This window comes from Oncorhynchus tshawytscha, linkage group LG28 (genome assembly GCF_018296145.1).
Source record: "Oncorhynchus tshawytscha isolate Ot180627B linkage group LG28, Otsh_v2.0, whole genome shotgun sequence".
Classification (NCBI taxonomy): domain Eukaryota; kingdom Metazoa; phylum Chordata; class Actinopteri; order Salmoniformes; family Salmonidae; genus Oncorhynchus; species Oncorhynchus tshawytscha.
Window position 1 is genome coordinate 21288125 of NC_056456.1, and position 18710 is coordinate 21306834.

General features: G+C 40.5%; 1 protein-coding gene across 3 annotated transcripts in view; it reads right to left on the reverse strand.

Moving 5' to 3' along the window:
- The window catches only part of LOC112226913 (sickle tail protein homolog), a 51841-nt gene extending 34757 nt beyond the window's left edge, over nt 1-17084 (reverse strand). For 2 of the 3 annotated variants that reach the window (XM_042307645.1, XM_024391579.2), the window contains exon 1: nt 16268-17083. In XM_042307645.1, coding sequence (XP_042163579.1) covers nt 16268-16493 — 226 coding nt within the window. In that variant the 5' untranslated portion in view covers nt 16494-17083. Of the gene's footprint in view, nt 1-16267 lie in introns of all 3 variants that reach the window. The other variant, XM_042307650.1, reaches the window with a different exon arrangement.
- Between the last annotated feature and the right edge of the window lie 1626 nt (nt 17085-18710).

Genomic DNA, 18710 nt, shown 5'->3' on the forward strand with positions numbered 1-18710 from the left:
CGGGGAAGGCAGGGATGCACATGTACACAGCTGTTGAGAATTTCACCCAAGTGCTTCTATCTTGGATTTGAAACCTATTCATTGTTGATTTATCATAACCAGTTAAATAGGCAGGAATAATTTGTTTTCTGCTGTATCATTTGAGTGCACAGTAGTTCCTAAACCCAAAATAGACCCTAGGTCAGTTGGTATCAAGTTATTCACCTGTTATTCACTAGGGGTGTGTGCTGTATCAAATCTCAGCTCACATGATGTTATTACTTCGATGTGCAGCTGCTTGAAGAAACAAAATACGATACAGAAAGTCCACACATAGCCTAATATAATCTGACACTATAGTGTATAGTATGTAATTCTGGATTATAGCCCAGACCTACAGTTCATCATGATGTAGTCATAGTTGTCAGGAAATATGCTTAGTGTTTGTTGTAAGACTTAAACACTTCAGAGTTCAGACATCTTCTCTGCTTATCAAAGTTGCTGACTAATTGATGAGTTTACGAGAAATGGGTTTGTAATCCACTTACGTAATACCGTTTTGTATAGTAATACCACTCGAGAAACTTGTCCTCCCCCTTGTCTTTTATCCTGTTTGAAATATTTAAGCTTAGCGGTCCCGAATGAGAGTGTTTAATTAGGCTAAAACTGGGTGTTAGTCAGCTAATACTGGGAATATTATTAAGTATCTCTATAACTATAGCAACCTTTGGCTGCTGCTTTTGTTCAGGTTTAGTTTACTGGTGATTCCTCAATGACACCTTGGATAATTATTCCCTAACATGACAGTGAGAGTATCAAAACACATCCACCAGAAGAATACTGCACAGACCACACGCAGCAAGAGACGAATCAGCAGAGAAAGTAAAATCATGAAAATAACATTTAGTCTTCAGTAAGATTATATTACGCTATGGCCTTACCTCTTCTCCCTCTCCAGTGATGTTTGATGTCATGATACTCCATTACTTTGTGCCCTATTCTCTTAAACAATATGAACTATACATTGACAGAGCACACGGTGTTCAGGTCTTTCTGTTGTGTAAGTTCATACATGGAAAGTTATGGTTAAAACGCGTCTGTGTGTGTTCCTGAGGAAGCTCCATTGTAAAGCTGTCCTCACTTTTTCCAGACACCTTTTTTTCCAGCCCTTGTCTGCATGTTGGGGAATACTTGGCTGAACCAATTAATAAACATATAGAGTTGAAGTCGGAAGTTTACATACACTAAGGTTGGAGTCATTAAAACTCGTTTTCAACCACTCCACAAATTTCTTGTTAACATTCTATAGTTTTGGCAAGTCGGTTAGGACATCTACTTTGCGCCTGGCACAAGTAATTTTCCAACAATTGTTTACAGACAGATTTCACTTATAATTCACTGTATCACAATTCCAGTGGGTCAGAAGTTTACATACACTAAGTTGACTGTGCCTTCCAGAAAATGATGTCATGGCTTTAGAAGCTTCTGATAGGCTAATTGACATAATTTGAGTCAATTGGAGGTGTACCTGTGGATGTATTTCAAGGCCTACCTTCAAAATCAGTGCCTCTTTGCTTGACATCATGGAAAAATCAAAAGCCAAGACATTGTAGACCTCCACAAGTCTGGTTCATCCTTGGGACCAATTTCCAAACGCCTGAAGGTACCACATTCATATGTACAAACAATCGTACACAAGCATAAACACCATGGGACCATGCAGCCGTCATACCGCCCAGGAAGGAGATGTGTTCTGTCTCCTAGAGATGAATGTACTTTGGTGCGAAAAGTGCAAATCAATCCCAGAACAATAGCAAAGGACCATGTGAAGATGCTGGAGGAAACAGGTACAAAAGTAGCTATATCCACAGTAAAATGAGTCCTACATCGACATAACCAAAATGGTCGCTCAGCAAGGAAGAAGCCACTGCTCCAAAACCACCATAAAAAAACCCAGACTACGGTTTGCATCTGTACATGAGGACAAAGATCGCACTTTTGGGAGAAATGTCCTCTGGTCTGATGAAACAAAAATAGAAATGTCTGGCCATAATGACCATTGTTATGTTTGGAGGAAAAAGGGCAAGGCTTGCAAGCCGAAGAACACCATCCCAACCGTGAAGCACTGGGGTGGTAGCATCATGTTGTGGGGGTGCATTGCTGCAGGAGAGACTGGTGCCCTTCACAAAACGAGGAATTTAAAATTATGCAGATATATTGAAGCAACATCTCAAGACATCAGTCAGGAAGTTAAAGCTTGGTCGCAAATGGCTCTTCCAAATGGACAATGACCCCAAAAGCATACTTCCAAAGTTGTGGCAAAATGGCTTAAGGACAACAAATTCAATGTATTGGAGTGGCCATCACAAGGCCCTGACCTCAATCCCATAGAAAATTTGTGGGCAGAACTGAAAAAGTGTGTGCGAGCAAGGAGGCCTACAAACCTGACTCAGTTACACCAGCTCTGTCAGGAGGAATGGGCCAAAATTCACCCAACTTATTGTGGGAAGCTTGTGGAAAGCTACCCGAAATAGTTGACCCAAGTTAAACAATTTGGAGGCAATGCTAACAAATACTAATTGAGTGTATGTAAACTCCTAACCCTCTGGGAATGTGATGGAAGAAATAAAAGCTGAAATAAATCATTCTCTCTACTATTATTCTGACATTTCACATTCTTTAAATAAAGTGGTGACCCTAACTGACCTAAGACAGGGCATTTTTACTTGGATTAAATGTCAGGAATTGTGAAAAACTGAGTTTAAATGTATTTTGCTAAGGTGTATGTAAACTTCCAACTACAACTGTACATATCTTTACAACATAACATGTTCCAGATGGTCAAAGATTTAACAAATATATCTTATAATATTAATTTACCGTCTATTTCTCTTTGTCATGTATATATATGTTTTCACATAATTGTTCTGTACTTGACTTTACTATTTACATTTTTGACAACTTTATTTTTACTTCACTACATTCCTAAAGAAAATAATAAATAATGACTTTTTACACCATACATTTTCCATGACATCCAAAGTATTCGTTACATTTTGAATGCTTAGCAAGACAAGAAAATGGTCTCATTCACACACGTATCAAGAGAACATCCCTAGTCATCCTTACTTCCTCTGATCTGGCGGACTCAGTAAACACAAATGCTTTGATTGTAAACTATATCTGAGTGTTGGAGTTTGTCCCTGGCTATTCGTAAATTCAAAAAACAAGAATATCTTGCCATCTGATTTGCTTAATATAGAAGGAATTTGAAATTATTTGTACTTTTACTTTGGATTCTTAAGTATACAGTGCATTCAGAAATTATTCAGACCTCTTGACTTTTACTTTTTCATGACAAAGCAAAAACAGGTTATCAGAAAATGTTGCTAATATCTAAAACATATAAAATATCACATTTACACAAGTCCTCAGACACTTAACTCAGTACTTTGTTGAAGCACCTTTGTCAGTGATTACAGCCTCGACTCTTCTTGGGTATGACGCTACAAGCTTGGCACACCTGTATTTGGGGAGTTTCTCCCATTCTTCTCTGCGGATCCTCTCAAGCTCTGTCAGGTTGGATGTGGACTGTCGCTGCACAGCTATTTTCAGATCTCTCCAGAGATGTTTAATCGGGTTCAAGTCTGGGCTCTGGCTGGGCCACACAAGGACATTCAGAGACTTGTCCCGAAGCCACTCCTGCATTGTCTTGTCTGTGTGCTTAGGGTCGTTGTCCTGTTGGAAGGTGAACCTTCGCCCTAGTCTGAGTGCTCTGGAGCAGGTTTTCATCAAGGATCTCTCTGTACTTTGCTCCGCTCATCTTTCCCTCAATCCTAACTAGTCTCCCAGTCCCTGCCGCTGAAAAACATCACCACAGCATGATGCTGCCACCACCATGCTTCACCATAGGGATGGTGCCAGGTTTCCTCCAGAATTGACACTTGGCATTCAGGCCAAAGAGTTCAATCTTGGTTTCATCAGACCAGAGAATCTTGCTTCTCATTGTCTAAGAGCCCTTTAGGTGCCTTTTAGCTAACTCCATGCGGACTGTGCCTTTACTGAGGAGTGGCTTCCATCTGGCCACCATAAAGGCCTGATTGGTGGAGTGCTGCAGTGATGGTTGTCCTTCTGGAAGGTAATTCCATCTCTACAGATGAGTTCTGGAGCTCTGTCAGAGTGATCATACGGTTCTTGGTCACCTCTCTGACCAAGGACCTTCTCCCCCGATTGCTCAGTTTGGCTGTGTGGCCAGCTCTAGGAAGAGTCTTGGTGGTTGTAAACCTCTTCCATTTAAGAATGATGGAGGCCACTGTGTTCTTGGGGACCTTTAATGCTGCAGAAATGTTTTGGTACCCTTCCCCAGATCTTTGCCTTGACACAATCCTGTCTCGGAACTCTACGTACAATTCCTTCAACCTCATGGCTTGCTTTTTGCTCTGACATGCACTATCAACTGTGTGTGCCTTTCCAAATCATGTCCAATCAATTGAATTTACCACAGGTGGACTCCAATCAAGTTGTAGAAACATTTCAAGGATGATCAATGGAAACAGAATGCACCTGAGCTCAATTACGTGTCACATAGCAAAGGGTCTGTATACTTATGTAAATAAGTTATTTCTGTTTTTTTTATTTTAATACATTTGCAAAAATGTCTAAAAACCTGTTTTCGCTTTGTCATTATGGGTTATTGTGTGTAGATTGATGCATTAAAAAAAACATTTTTTACAGTAAGGCTGTAATGTAACAAAATGTGTAAAAAGTCAAGGGATCTGAATACTTCCCGAATACACTGTATTTTAGCAATTACATTTACGTTTGATACTTAAGTATATTTAAAACCAAACACTTTTCGACTTTTACTCAAATAGTATTTTACTGGGTGACTTTCACTTTTACTTGAGTCATTTTCTAGTAAGGTATCTTTGCTTTTACTCAAGTATGACAATTGGGTACTTTTTCCACCACTGAGCATCAGGCTATGATATTTGATGTGTCACATTTAATATTTGACTGTTCATAAGAACAGAACTAAATTTGACATGATAAAATTATAATTTCATATAGTAATGCTTTTGCATGGTGCACTAGCGTATATACATGTGTACTGTATTAGGTTATTTAAAAAGCTCAAATTAATATAATCACATCATCATGATGATTGGAAATGTAGCCTATATGTTCATAAATAAAATAAAATTCTCCTTTAGCAGAACATCTGACATTTCAGCTAACACATTCTGTATATGGTAACTATACGGTTTAGTTTTTCAGTCAATCCCCCCCCCCAAAAAAATATATATATATAAAAAAAACTGACACATTTTGTTCAGCAGTTGAATTGATTCAACATGAAAAGCCTGCCAAGTGAATGTGTCACTTAAGGTCCACTGTGTGACAGTCCGCACAAGTGGAGATAGGCAGAGACAGAGAGGGAGGGAGGGAGAGAGAGAGAGAGAGAGATGTAAGGGAAGCAGCAGATAGAGCTGCGAAGAAGAGAGGAAGCCTAGTCTTTCGCTCTCCTTTTGACAAAGCTGAGCTGATTGATCTAGTTCACTTCAGCCCCGAAGGTGGATCTCTGGTCTGCCATGCTGCATTGGTTCACTGACTACACTCTACACTGCCAGCAAGCGAATGCTTCAGCTTCAACTACATATCGCTTTGTACAATGCTGGAAAATGCCACTATGGTTATAAGCAGGATTTTTTTCTGGACGGGTTTTTGTATCCTTATCTTAGGGTCGTGTGGCACAACCATGAACATTCTGAGATTTGCATCTCAATGCCAGTGGCGTACTGCAGTTTTTTTTGTGGGGCCCCTATTAGGCTTGAACATACTAGAGGGGCTATGTCATAAACCCTTGAAGCAGAGGCGTCATGCCCATAGGGGGCACAGAGGCAGTTCATGCTTAACAAATATTTGTATTTATTTTATTTTATTTGTTTTAATTTAATTTCAGTTTTTGTTGTTTCTCTGTAATACTACTAGCCACCTAGCAATGTTAGGAAATTATCTTTAGCTAGCCCAGATAGGTTCTGAATCTCCAAATCTCATAACAAGCTACCAAGAAGCCTGTAATATGTATTTTGAATGGGATGTTAAATGGGTGTCCTGACTCTCTGTGGTCACTAAAGATGGTACTTACCGTACAAGTAGAGGTGTTTACTCCACTGTCCTGGCTAAATTCCCAATCTGGCCCTCATACCATTATGGCCACCTAATCATCCTAAGTTTCCAATTGGCTCATTTATCATCTCTCCTCCCCCTTGTAACTTCCCCAGGTTGTTGCTGTAAATGAGAATTTTCTCAGTTAACTTAGCTGGTTAAATAAGGGTAAAATAAAAAATGTTACACATAAATAAAATAAGTCATTTCAGGCTATCCATCAAGTTAGAGCAGCTAGCTGGCATGCCTGCTGGCAAGGTTAATAGACCATAGAAAAGCAAGCAATAACTAGATATACTGAATAAGACTCACAGTCCTTTCAATCTTTTACCCAGATTTTAGCAGAGATGCAGAGAAGCATATTTAGTTTCTTTAAAAAAAGAACCACCAGTCAAGAGGATACAGACAGCTCAAGATGTATGCTTAGATACGCAGAAAAAGATACTGTACATTTTTTTAACGTATAATTGATTAAACATAATGATTATGGCTATATATTGAATTTAAAAGGCTGTTTCAGGGGTTAGAAGTCTAGTCCCCCTGCAGACCATCCTCATGTAGTTTGTGCCCCCTCAGATTTTTGCCTCGAAGTTCCAGAATGGGGTGAAAATGGGAGCCATATTGGTCAGGGAGAAATCCAAATCAGTCTAATTGGAATGAATGGTAGTAGAGGCATAACCCTGATTCTACTTACGCAGGAAAATACAACAAAGGCATGTGATATATCAGAACTGATGAAATACATTTATTGTAACCTAAAATATTGTCATATAATCATAAATACAGTTTATGCGGGTTTTATACACATTTTCTCTATAGCCTCTAAAATATATGCAAACAGACCATAATGTCAACATTTTTGTTTTCTTGGAAGGCTGAGAATGCTATTATATGATACAATATCTGTATTAGTTGCTTTTACAACTTGTCTAAGTCCTGATTTCAGCCAGTGTATGACTGTGGATGGACAGCATTGTTTGAATAGAATGTTGGCACTTTGGCAGTTAATTAGAAAAAGGTATGGAATTTTTCCTCTAAAACTGCCTGGCTAGCTAGCTAACAAACATACAGTACAGATAAATTATTCAAATTCATTATTTTAACGCAATATTTTATCACAGCACTGGCAAACCATTGGGTGGGGGCCCCCAGAGCCCGTGGCCGTCCCTGCACAATATGAGATGGTTTGCTCTGGCAAAAAAACCCTATTGGTGGGCCAGAAGTACACAGATTTTCATAAAAGTAACTCTCAATGTGTTTATCATTGGGTAGCATGTCATATTCCAAGACAATAACACATGGACACTTCACTCACAAATGTGGACTTCCAAACTAAATAAATCCAAGGTAAAAATGAAAAAGCACTCTAAACATTAGAGGGTATAACGACAATCAGAGTTGGAGGTGGTGATAAAAGTGTCCGTTCTAGAGGAGGAAGACCACATATTGTTGATGTTTTTTTTATATGATGCACTTCACGGAGTCGGAAGTATGCTATGATATGGTATGTGACAAGGTTCATAAGACCTCATGAGCTAGAAAAAAAAAACGTATGAGACGATTGTGAAGGAGTCCTGGGAGAGCAAAGCCATACTGTAATAATGTTTTACTCTCCATTTCTATCTGCTCCCAAGGCTACAATGCCATCCTATTCAGACCCCTCATTTACTAGTCAAAGTAGTGCACTATGTAGGGAATAGGGTGCCATTTGGGACACTGCCTCGCTCTGTCAAGAATACAGCCCTCCTGATCACTGACTCAATAACAGAAGTTATGTCGCTCCCCCCCCACCTTTTGAAACTCCTGAAGGACGGTGGCGTGTCTGTTAAGAGCTGACACTGAAAATCCACTTATCTTTTAATTATCTAGATTGCCCAGCAACTTAATCAAAAAACATGTAAAGATGTGGGGAGGTACGCCTCACCCACTTGAAATCAAAACCTGTGTTCAAAGTCATTAACTTGACCCTTCAGTCACTTTTGAAAGATGTTGAGAGGCTGGTGTTAATGTGCTGCCTGGTATAGCCTACTAGGCCTATATATAACACTGATGGCATCCTGTAGCAATAAAACACCTAATATCACAGACAGACTTTCACAATAATAGCTGCCTCACATGACAGCAACCTGTTGCTTGGTTCAGGGTACTATAAATAGAATGAAAGTCTAAACTGGTTATGTACTGTTTAATAATAAGACATGCCCTATTATGCTCAATATCTGCTTTTATTAACTTCGCCAACAACCGTTTCCAAATGACTGCTCTTCTTTTGCTGTGCTTTTGTTGCATATAAGGTCATTTGGCATGCTATCAAGAAGGATTAGGTTAATTACAATAGTTTCAGTAACCTTGTGTGAACTTGCCCCAACATGGCTTTAGGGTACACTAATCTAATGGGTTATTAGCATCAGCTCATACAGAATGCGCTTACGTCTTCTCCCCCTAGCTTAGACACCCTTGTTGCATGATTTACATCTCATATTATGCTACCAGTACTAATGTGTGGGGGAGTGTTTTCAATAACTGGCTTGGTGGGAGCTGTCAAGCATGTGGCGTGCAGCAGAACTTTACAACAACAATGAAAGCACAGAACAATAATTCCCTTATATACTGTAGGAGGTTATGGACACCAAGAGAGGCGGGGCGGGGGGAGGATTTTGTATTTTCTTTGCCTGTATGGAACGATTAGCCATAACATATAGCTACAGATAATGAAAGGCTGTGTCTATGCTCCTCTATTGGCCTGTCAATCTACCAGAGGAAAGATAAACAAACGCCAAAGAAAACTTTCATTCAAAAGGGTAATTTTCAAGTTGAATAGGTACATATCTGCAGGTTAGATGGGTAGCTACCTCAAATCAATCTGAGTCAACCATCAACTTGGAAGAGAGGAGACATAGTTCCAGTTATAAGTGCTTCGTTTGGAGAATTGAGGATGGGGATGTGGGAGAGCAGGAAATGGGAGAGCAGGAATGATTTATATTGTTTACGGGGACACTGGCGTCCATGATGCCAATTGTATGCATCTCATCCCAAGCCTACACCAAAGCCACAGAAATAGCCATGTCATGCCAGTATCACCTAAATCATTCTCAACAAGGGATCAACATGAAGTCTAAATGGACTGAGCAGCTGTTTCAGATTTTGTGTTGTGTTCATCGAAGCACGCGTCACAGTTTGTGACTATATAAAAAGACAAATGTCATTGGACCTGTAGTGTAGAGGCTGTAGCAGTGGGAGGTGGGGGTTGGGACTGACGGGATAGGATGGGGCGGAATTCCGTCTGATCTGAAATCACGCAGCTGTCAGAGCAAATCAGGGACTGCTAGCTAGGCTGCTGCCTGCAATGAACATTTTTAACAATTTTGGAAGCACATTCACAAGGGTTACATAACTGAAAATGAAGTGACTTAGTCCAAATGAAAAAAAGTCTGTTATGTCTAATTAGGCACAGATAAGTATTTTTGGGAGCAATAAGGTATACAATGTAATGACTTGCAGAAAATATTATTCACATCCTGAATCCATTTCTACCCCACTTCATAAAAAACGTTCTTCATGTTTCCATTGACAGAGAGCATTTGGGTACAATTTGCTCATTATGTGGATCATTAATCTGATAGTGATACCATCAGATGTGGCCATCAATTTAATCTAGCCTACTGAATGTTGCTGTTTAAAAGCATTAACTTTCAACACACGTCAATACTTAAAAACAGATCTCTATCTTTGGAAACAAGGTGTTGATAAGGACAACATCAACTTTATCGAAAAAAATAGGCATCACTTTGTAGCTGAAACCTGTGAAAGAGTTTTGAGATCTGTTTTTGCTTTAATACTACAGTTTTGGGTGATCTTGTGGTTTAGAGATTCACTTAAACCCCCCTTTCTGACATCAGAAACAGACGCTTAAACTGCAGGAATGATTTCCACCAGACAGTGTCCACTGCAAGTCTTTGTGAGGCGCAAAAAAAAGTACATTAAAAGTGAAAACGACAGCTATGATTATATACACCATTCACAGATTACTGGGAGTGTTGAGGCCGGACAAACAATTAGAAATGGGCAGGTACGAGCCACAAGCCACCGTTTAGAGATACAATTACACTCTATGCTAACTCTAATAACCGTGAAACATCAAAAATCTGTGACAATTAATCATACACACAAGAAACACAACAGGTTATTTACTCCAAACTAAATAGCAAAATACCTTATCACTCACAATAGAAGACCAGTACTATTCTATTGTATCCTATTTTAACTCTACTGCATGTCATTTGCATTTCACAGCAAGTGCGAGAAGATGTGTGAGAATATTTAAGCCGAGGGCTCAGTGTGAGAAAGATAATTCAACACAAAGTAAGGAGAAAGGGAAGACATTTCAAAAATAGGATGGTTTAAGGCAGTGGTCTCTACCCATAGCGGTGGAACTGCATTGGGGTTGCCAAAATGTTTTAAAAAATACAATATAGAAGTACATATGAGTCAATATACAAACGTTTTGAGAAATATAATTGGAAAGATACAATTTCACTCAGTAAAAATGATTTATGTAAAAATGAAAAATTACAGATTTTAAGGTTGTGTCATTAGATTTGCAGCGGGGTGAAATTATTGGGGGAAAAATTGTGTCCCCAGAAATTCTGGCAGAAAAAATTGAGTCCCCATTGAAAAAGTTTGAATAGCAATGGTTTAAGGGTGGTTTAGCGCAACAGTCTTGTATAATGTCCCGAGAGGAGAACAGAGGATTAGTGTTCAGATCTTTCTCCGAATTCATGGAGCCGCTGGTGTTAAGTCTGTCACTGGCAGCAGCTGACGATAGATAGACAGCCACAACAAATGTAATCTGTTAGTTAAAGGACATGTATTGCAGCCATTATTCGTCAGCTCAAACGACCTGGGGAACCTAGGGAACCAGCCTCTCCGTGCATGCATGAAGCCAGAATTAAATTTACTTGTAAAATACACTGAGAACTGGGCTTGGAAGTCTAGCAATATTTTCAGAACTCCAAGAGGAAGTTCCTTAAATGCTGAATTATGACATTGAGCGAGTTTTCCTATGACTTTGTTAGGATGTTTCTGGAACATCCCACTTGACTAAAAACATACCAATAAAAAGCTGCAAAGAAAAGGAAAATAAAAATGAAAGTGGAAAGCAAAAATACTTTTATACTTTTATACGTTACTTTATACCTGTGAGTTGGATTCTCTCACTCCCTCATTTGTACCCTGGATAGTGTGATAAATGTTTTTTCTCTTTGTGACTGATTCCAGCTGCAGAGTTGGCAAAGTCAAATTCAATTTGCAACCAGACGGTCTGCTGCAGCAGTTGCTTTTGAACAGGGGCAGGAGATTAGCTCAACTCTACCGAAAGGGAATGTGATGATAAGAGGGCAAATGTAACTAATCAGCACAATGAGAGCTACAAGGATTGACCCGAGGGCTTAATCCACTGGCCGCTGAGGGGGCCCAGGCAGAACAATGTGGTCAGACTCATGTGCTTCACCCAGGAATGCATGACAATACAAAATGACCCTCTGACAGGGTGATCTAAGCTCCCTGCATACAGTACAGTAATTGTGTGTGTTTGTGTGTGTGTGTGTGTGTGTGTGTGTGTGTGTGTGTGTGTGTGTGTGTGTGTGTGTGTGTGTGTGTGTGTGTGTGTGTGTGGGTGTGTGTGTGAATGAAATGGGGGAGGGGGGTGTATGACTGCTACGGCACAGAGTCATGTACAGTTTTGAGAATGACACAAATATTAATTTTCACAAAGTCTACTGCTTCAGTGTCTTTAGATATTTTTGTCAGATGTTATTATGGAATACAGAAGTATAACTACGAAGAATTTCATTAGAGTCAAAGGCTTTAATTGACAATTACATTAAGTTGATTTAAAGAGTCAATATTTGCAGTGTTGACCCTTCCTTTTCAAGACCTCTGCAATCCACCCTGGCATGCTGTCAATTAACTTCTGGGCCACATCCTGACTGATGGCAGCCCATTCTTGCATAATCAATGCTGGGAGTTTGTCAGAATATGTGGGTTTTTGTTTGTCCACCCACCTCTTGAGGATTGACCACAAGTTCTCAATGGGATTAAGGTCTGGGGAGTTTCCTGGCCATGGACCCAAAATATCGATGTTTTGTTCCCCGAGCCACTTAGTTATCACTTTTGCCTTATGGCAAGGTGCTCCATCATGCTGGAAAAGGCATTGTGCATCACCAAACTGTTCCTGGATGATTGGGAGAAGTTGTTCCCGGAGGATGTGTTGGTACCATGCTTTATTCATTGTGAGTGAGCCCACTCCTTTGGCTGAGAAGCAACCCTCACACATGAATGTTCTCAGGATGCTTTACTGTTGGCATGACACATGACTGATGGTAGCGCTCACCTTGTCTTCTCCGGACAAGCTTTTTTCCGGATGCCCCAAACAATCGGAAAGGGGATTCATCAGAGAAAATGACTTTACCCCAGTCCTCAGCAGTCCAATCCCTGTACCTTTTGCAGAATATCAGTCTGTCCCTGATGCTTTTCCTGGAGAGAAGTGGCTTCTTTTCTGCCCTTCTTGACACCAGGCCATCCTCAGTATTTGCCTCACTGTGCATGCAGATGCACTCACACCTGCCTGCTGCCATTGCTGAGCAAGCTCTGTACTGGTGGTGCCCAGATCCCGCAGCTGAATCAACTTTAGGAGACGGTCTTGGCGCTTTCTGGACTTTCTTGGGCACCCTGAAGCCTTCATCACAACAATTGAACTACTCTCCTTGTAGTTCTTGATGATCCAATAAATGGTTGATTTAGGTGCAATCTTACTGGCAGCAATATCCCTGCTGTGAAGCCCTTTTGTGCAAAGAAATGATGACGGCATGTGTTTCCTTGCAGGCAACCATCGTTGACAGAGGAAGAACAATGATTCCAAGCACCACTCTCCTTTTGAATCTTCCAGTATGTTTTTCGAACTCGATCAGCATGACAGTGTGATCTCCAGCCTTGTCCCCATCAACACTCACACCTGTATTAACGAGAGAATCACTGACATGCTGTCAGCTGGTCCTTCTGTGGCAGGGCTGAAATGCAGTGGAAATGTTTTTTGGGGATTCAGTTCATTTGCATGGCAAAGAGGGACTTTGCAATTCATCTGATCACTCTTCATAAAATTCTGGAGTATATGCAAATTGCCATCATACAAACTGAGTCAGCAGTCTTTGTGAAAATTCATATTTGTGTCATTCTCAAAACTTTTGGCCACGACTGTACTGTCGGCTACCGTAGCACTGTAACACTGGCTGTACATCATCAGATCTATTATTCATTTGTGGTGCAGAGAAAGTTCTACAGAACTCCGATACAGCATCCTATGATTGATTCAGTACATCAACAGAAAACAAAGAGTTAGTAAATTGCCACTAAAGGCTTGCAGTACAGCAGTGACCGCCTTAGACGACATGCTGAGTATTACAAAACATTAAGAACACCTGCTTTTTCCATGACATGGACTGACCAGGTGAATCCAAGGGAAAGTTATGATCCCTCATTGATGTCACTTGTTAAATCCACTACAATAAATGTAGATGAAGGGGAGGAGACAGGTTAAATATGTTTTTTTAAGCCTTGAGACAATGGAGACATGGATTGTGTATGTGTGCCAATCAGAGGGTAAACGGACAAGACAAAAAATGTAAGTGCCTTTGAACAGAGTATGGCAGTAGGTGCCAGGTGCTCTAATTTGTGTCAAGAACCAGAACGCTGTTGGGTTTTTCACACTCAACAGTTTCCTGTGTTTATCAAGAATGGTCCACCACCCAAAGACATTCAGCCAACCTGACACAACTGTGGGAAGTATTGGAGTCAACATGGGTCAGCATTCCTGTGGAACGCTTTCGACACCATGTAGAGTCCTTACCCTGACGAATTGAGGCTGAGGGCAAAAAGGTGTGTTTGTCCGGTATATGTTTGGTATACTCAGTTTAAGTCTATAGACATTAAAGGACCAGTGCAGTTTTATATATATACAATACCATTCAAAGGTTTGGGATCACTTAGAAATGTACTTGTTTTTGAAAGAAAAGCACATTTTTGTCCATTAAAATAACATCAAATTGTTCAGAAATACAGTGTAGACATTGTTAATGTTGTTAATGACTATTATAGCTGGAAACGTCAGATCTTTAATGGAATATCTACATAGGCGTACAGAGGCCCATTATCCGCAACCATCACTCCTGTTGTGTTAGCTAATCCAAGTTTATAATTTTAAAAGGCTAACTGATCACTAGAAAACCCTTATGCAATGATGTTAGCACAGCTGAAAACTCTGGAGCTGATTAAAGAAGCTGTCACGTCCTGACCATAGAGAGCCCTTATTTTCTATGGTAGAATAGGTCAGGGCGTGACTGGGGGGTTTTCTAGTTATTATTTTCTATGTGGGGTTCTAGTTTAGTTTTTCTATGTTGGTGTTTGGTATAATTCCCAAATAGAGGCAGCTGGCTATCGTTGTCTCTAATTGGGAATCATATTTAAGCAGCATTTTTTCCACCTGTGTTTTATGGGATATTGTTTTGAGTTAGTGTATGTTACACCTCTTTGTTACGGTTTGTTGTTTGTTTCGTTCTTTCTTTGTTGTTTTCTGCGTTTCTAATAAATAATATGTGGAACTATATCGCGCTGCAGCTTGGTCTGATAATTATTCAGACGACTGTGACAGAAGCAACAAAACTGGCCTTCTTTAGACTGGTTTAGTATCTGGAGCATCAGCATTTGTGGGTTTGATTACAGGCTCAAAATGGCCAGAAACAAGAATTTTCTTCTGAAACTCATCAGTCTATTCTTGTTCTGAGAAATTAAGGCTATTCCATGCGAGAAATTGCCAAGAAACTGAAAAACTGATCTTGTACAATGCTGTGTACTACTCCTTTCACAGAACAGCGCAAATTGGCCCTAACCAGAATAGAAAGACAAGTGGGAGGCCCCGGTGCACAACTGAGCAAGAGGACAAGTACATTAGAGTGTCTATATTGAGAAACAGACGCCTTACAAGTCCTCAACTTCATTAAATAGTACCCGCAAAACACCAGTCTCAACGTCAACAGTGAAGAGGCGACTCCGGGATGCTGGCCTCCTAGGCAGAGTTGCAAAGAAAAAGCCATATCTCAGACTGGCCAATAAAAATAAAATATTAAGATTGACAAAAGAACACAGACACTGGACAGAGGAACTCTGCCTTGAAGGCCAGCAATCTCTTCACTGTTGACGTTGAGACTGGTGTTTTGCGGGTACTATTTAATGAAGCTGCCAGTTGAGGACTTGTGAGGCGTCTATTTCTCAAACTAGACACTCTAATGTATTTGTCCTCTTGCTCAGTTGTGCACCGGGGCATCCCACTCCTCCTTCTATTCTGGTTAGGGCCAGTTTGCAAACCAACAAATGCTGATGCTACAGATACTCAACTAGTCTAAAGAAGGACAGTTTTATTGTTTCTTTAATCAACACAACAGTTTTCAGCTGTGCTAACATAATTAGAAAAGGGTTTTCAAATGATCAACTAGCCTTTTAAAATTAGAAACTTGTATTAGCTAAAACAACGTGCCATTGGAACACAGGAGTGATGGTTGTTGATAATGGGCCGATGTAGATATTCCATAAACAATCAGCCATTTCCAGCTACAATAGTCATTTACAACATTAACAATGTCTACATTGTATTTTTGATCAAGTTGATGTAATTTTAATGGACAAAATGTTTGCTTTTCTTTGAAAAACAAGGACATTTCTAAGTGACTCCAAACTTGTGAACGGTAGTGTATGTGTAATCCTTTTTTTCCTCCATTTTTGGTGGGATGGAGTTTTAACCTCCACGGTGACATCACCAGGTGGTAAATGGGTTAATAGAACAATAAGTAAGAGAGTTCCAACCCTTTTCTGCAGTAAGTTTTCCCCTCCCCACACAGACCACTCCCAGACAGTTGAACAAAATTCTTGCTTGAGAAGATGCTTTTTTACTAAGAAGATATTTTTGTTTTAATTGAAATTTTAATTGAAAATAATCACAATTTAATTGTTAGCCAAAAATGTTTTGTTCTTGAAATAAAATCAGTTGCATTGGACCTTTAAGACTTCCTACCTTTGGCTGTGATGGAGCCGGACTTTTGGTGTCCCCCCTCCAGTGGTGTCTGCTGGGCGGGTTTGGGTCTCACAGCATGTAGGTTCCCCTCACTCCCAGCCCTCATAAGCCTCTCCCCGACCCGCAGCATACAGGAGCGATTACCTGCCGGGCACTCCTTCCTCTGAGAGGGCTGCTTGGACCCTGCCGAGGAGGGTCTGCCCTGCCTGGATGACTTGGATGTCATCTTTCCACCGGTCAGATACTCCAGGGCGTCTTGTATATCCCTCTGGCTTGCTCCTCTCTCTCTCACACACTTCTGTCAGTCAGTCAATCCAGTTGGTAATCAAACTCTCCGGGTGAGTGTCAAGTATTGACTGGACACGAAAGCTGAGCAGTCTGTCGCCTACAAGAAAAATGTATTTTAAGACAAAGCCCAGCTCCTTAGTTAGATAGACTGTAGTTCATCAGCTGAGAGTCGATTCCACGTGTGCACTCTGCCGCGCTGTGCTGTGCCTTGCAGTACGGTCTGCATTGGGAGAGTCACAAGCCCTCTCTCTCTCTCTCTCTCTCTCTCCCTCTCTCTCTCTCTCTGTTAATCTCTTCACATGCTTATAGTAAACGATCCTTAAATGATCCCACACTGTTGACAAATGACCCCTAATCTAGTCAAACGGCTGCCAGGGGTAAAAGTTAAACCCATCATTAATATGAAGGTAATCTCAGAGCAGAATGTTTAGCCTACACCATATCAATTCATAAGGCTGCAAACAGCACAGATGATTACAGTTGACAGTTGTAATGCTTCTGCTGGGAAGGCATGGATTCCAGCGCAGGCAGGCAGCTACAGCCTCACTAACAGAGAGGCAGATATATTCTGTAGAGTAGTGAGCTCTGCTCTCTGATAGGCTGCCTCTTGGAAATCTGCATGCCCTCCCCAGCTGCTGGTTAGTGAAGCGGTGTATTAAAGAGATTGAGTCGAAAATGTTTGTTCTGCTGAGTGTGACTCTCTATAGAAGCTTTCATGTCATGATATTCAGATGGATTTTGAGACGTGCACAATGTTTGGGGAGCTGTTTTGGCTCGTGAGCTCTACTTTCAAAACGACTGGCCGAAATGATACAAAACCTTTATGACACATCCATGTTCACATCATCAGATATTACAGATATACAGGTGTACTGACAGACAAACTAACAGATAAGCTTAGTTGTAATTTAAGATAATGGTAGGCTACCTAGATGCAACAGGGATTTGGTTAATTGTTAGAATATCTCTGAATAATTCATGGATTCTTTGGACAAAATCCAAACAGTTGATGTGTGTTTAGATGACAGGAGAGATTGGATGTGTTAGAAAATGCCATGGCAGAAAACAGTAACAACTAAAATATAGGTGGATACAAATAAATATAATATATTACAATGACAGAAACAGGGTAAAGAAAATAGCTGGGTATGGATAAAATAAAACACCATACTGTAGCGTAGCATGTGCATGTCAAAATCCATCTGAATAACATGACATGAAAGCTTCTACAGAGAGTCACACCCAGCAGAACACACTTACCCAGACACTGAAACGTGCCAGACACTCTCCTGATTCAGAGGGGTTGGGTTAAATGTGGAAGACGCATTTCAGTTGAATGCATTCAGTTGTACAACTGAGTAGGTATCCCCCTTTCCCTTTCCTTTCTCCTGCCTCATTTTGAAGAGTCGGGAGAATTCAGGAAGTATTACTGACCCAGTGATCCTCCCAGTATCCGATGCTCTCAGACGCCAACGCTCATAGCCTCCATTGCCTCAAGAGGATTAGGATGTGAGATGTGTCAGTCAGATACACAGAGCCAGGAAATCACAAATGAAAGCCATCATGTCAACTAAACACCCTTTCCCTAAGCCTTTCTTTGTGGGCACATTTAGAATCTTACATATGTAATGATTTCTCCTTAAAGGCTGGCTGGGGTTGGTTTTTTACATAATAATAGATTAAGTTTGTATATGATCCCTTCTATTAAAAGAGTACACATAGGGTATTGTGGTGAAATTCATCTGTCTGTGTTGCTGGTTGGAACTAACCTCATTCTTATAGCCATAGAAACCCACAGTACAGGTTCTCCAACAGTTAAATGTGGGGTAATGGAATGTGGTTCAGCTTCTCACTAAACCACTGATCTCCACTCTCCCTATCCTACTAGACCTCCAGGAGTTAAACTAAATTATCTGTATTACAATCCTCTATTAAGTCCTGGCCACCTCACAGTTAAATGACCCAGTTCAATCCTATAGTATAAGGGACCGATTCTCTCTGTAGTGATGGAGGACGAAGACTCCATCATCCACTGGACTGTTCCCTCACCATGATACTGACACAGGATGGTAAAACTTCATCATCATGGGAACAGCCCTGAGGGTTCCATGGTATTTGTTAATGAGGAGTTTTTGCACTGATCACAGAAGTCCCT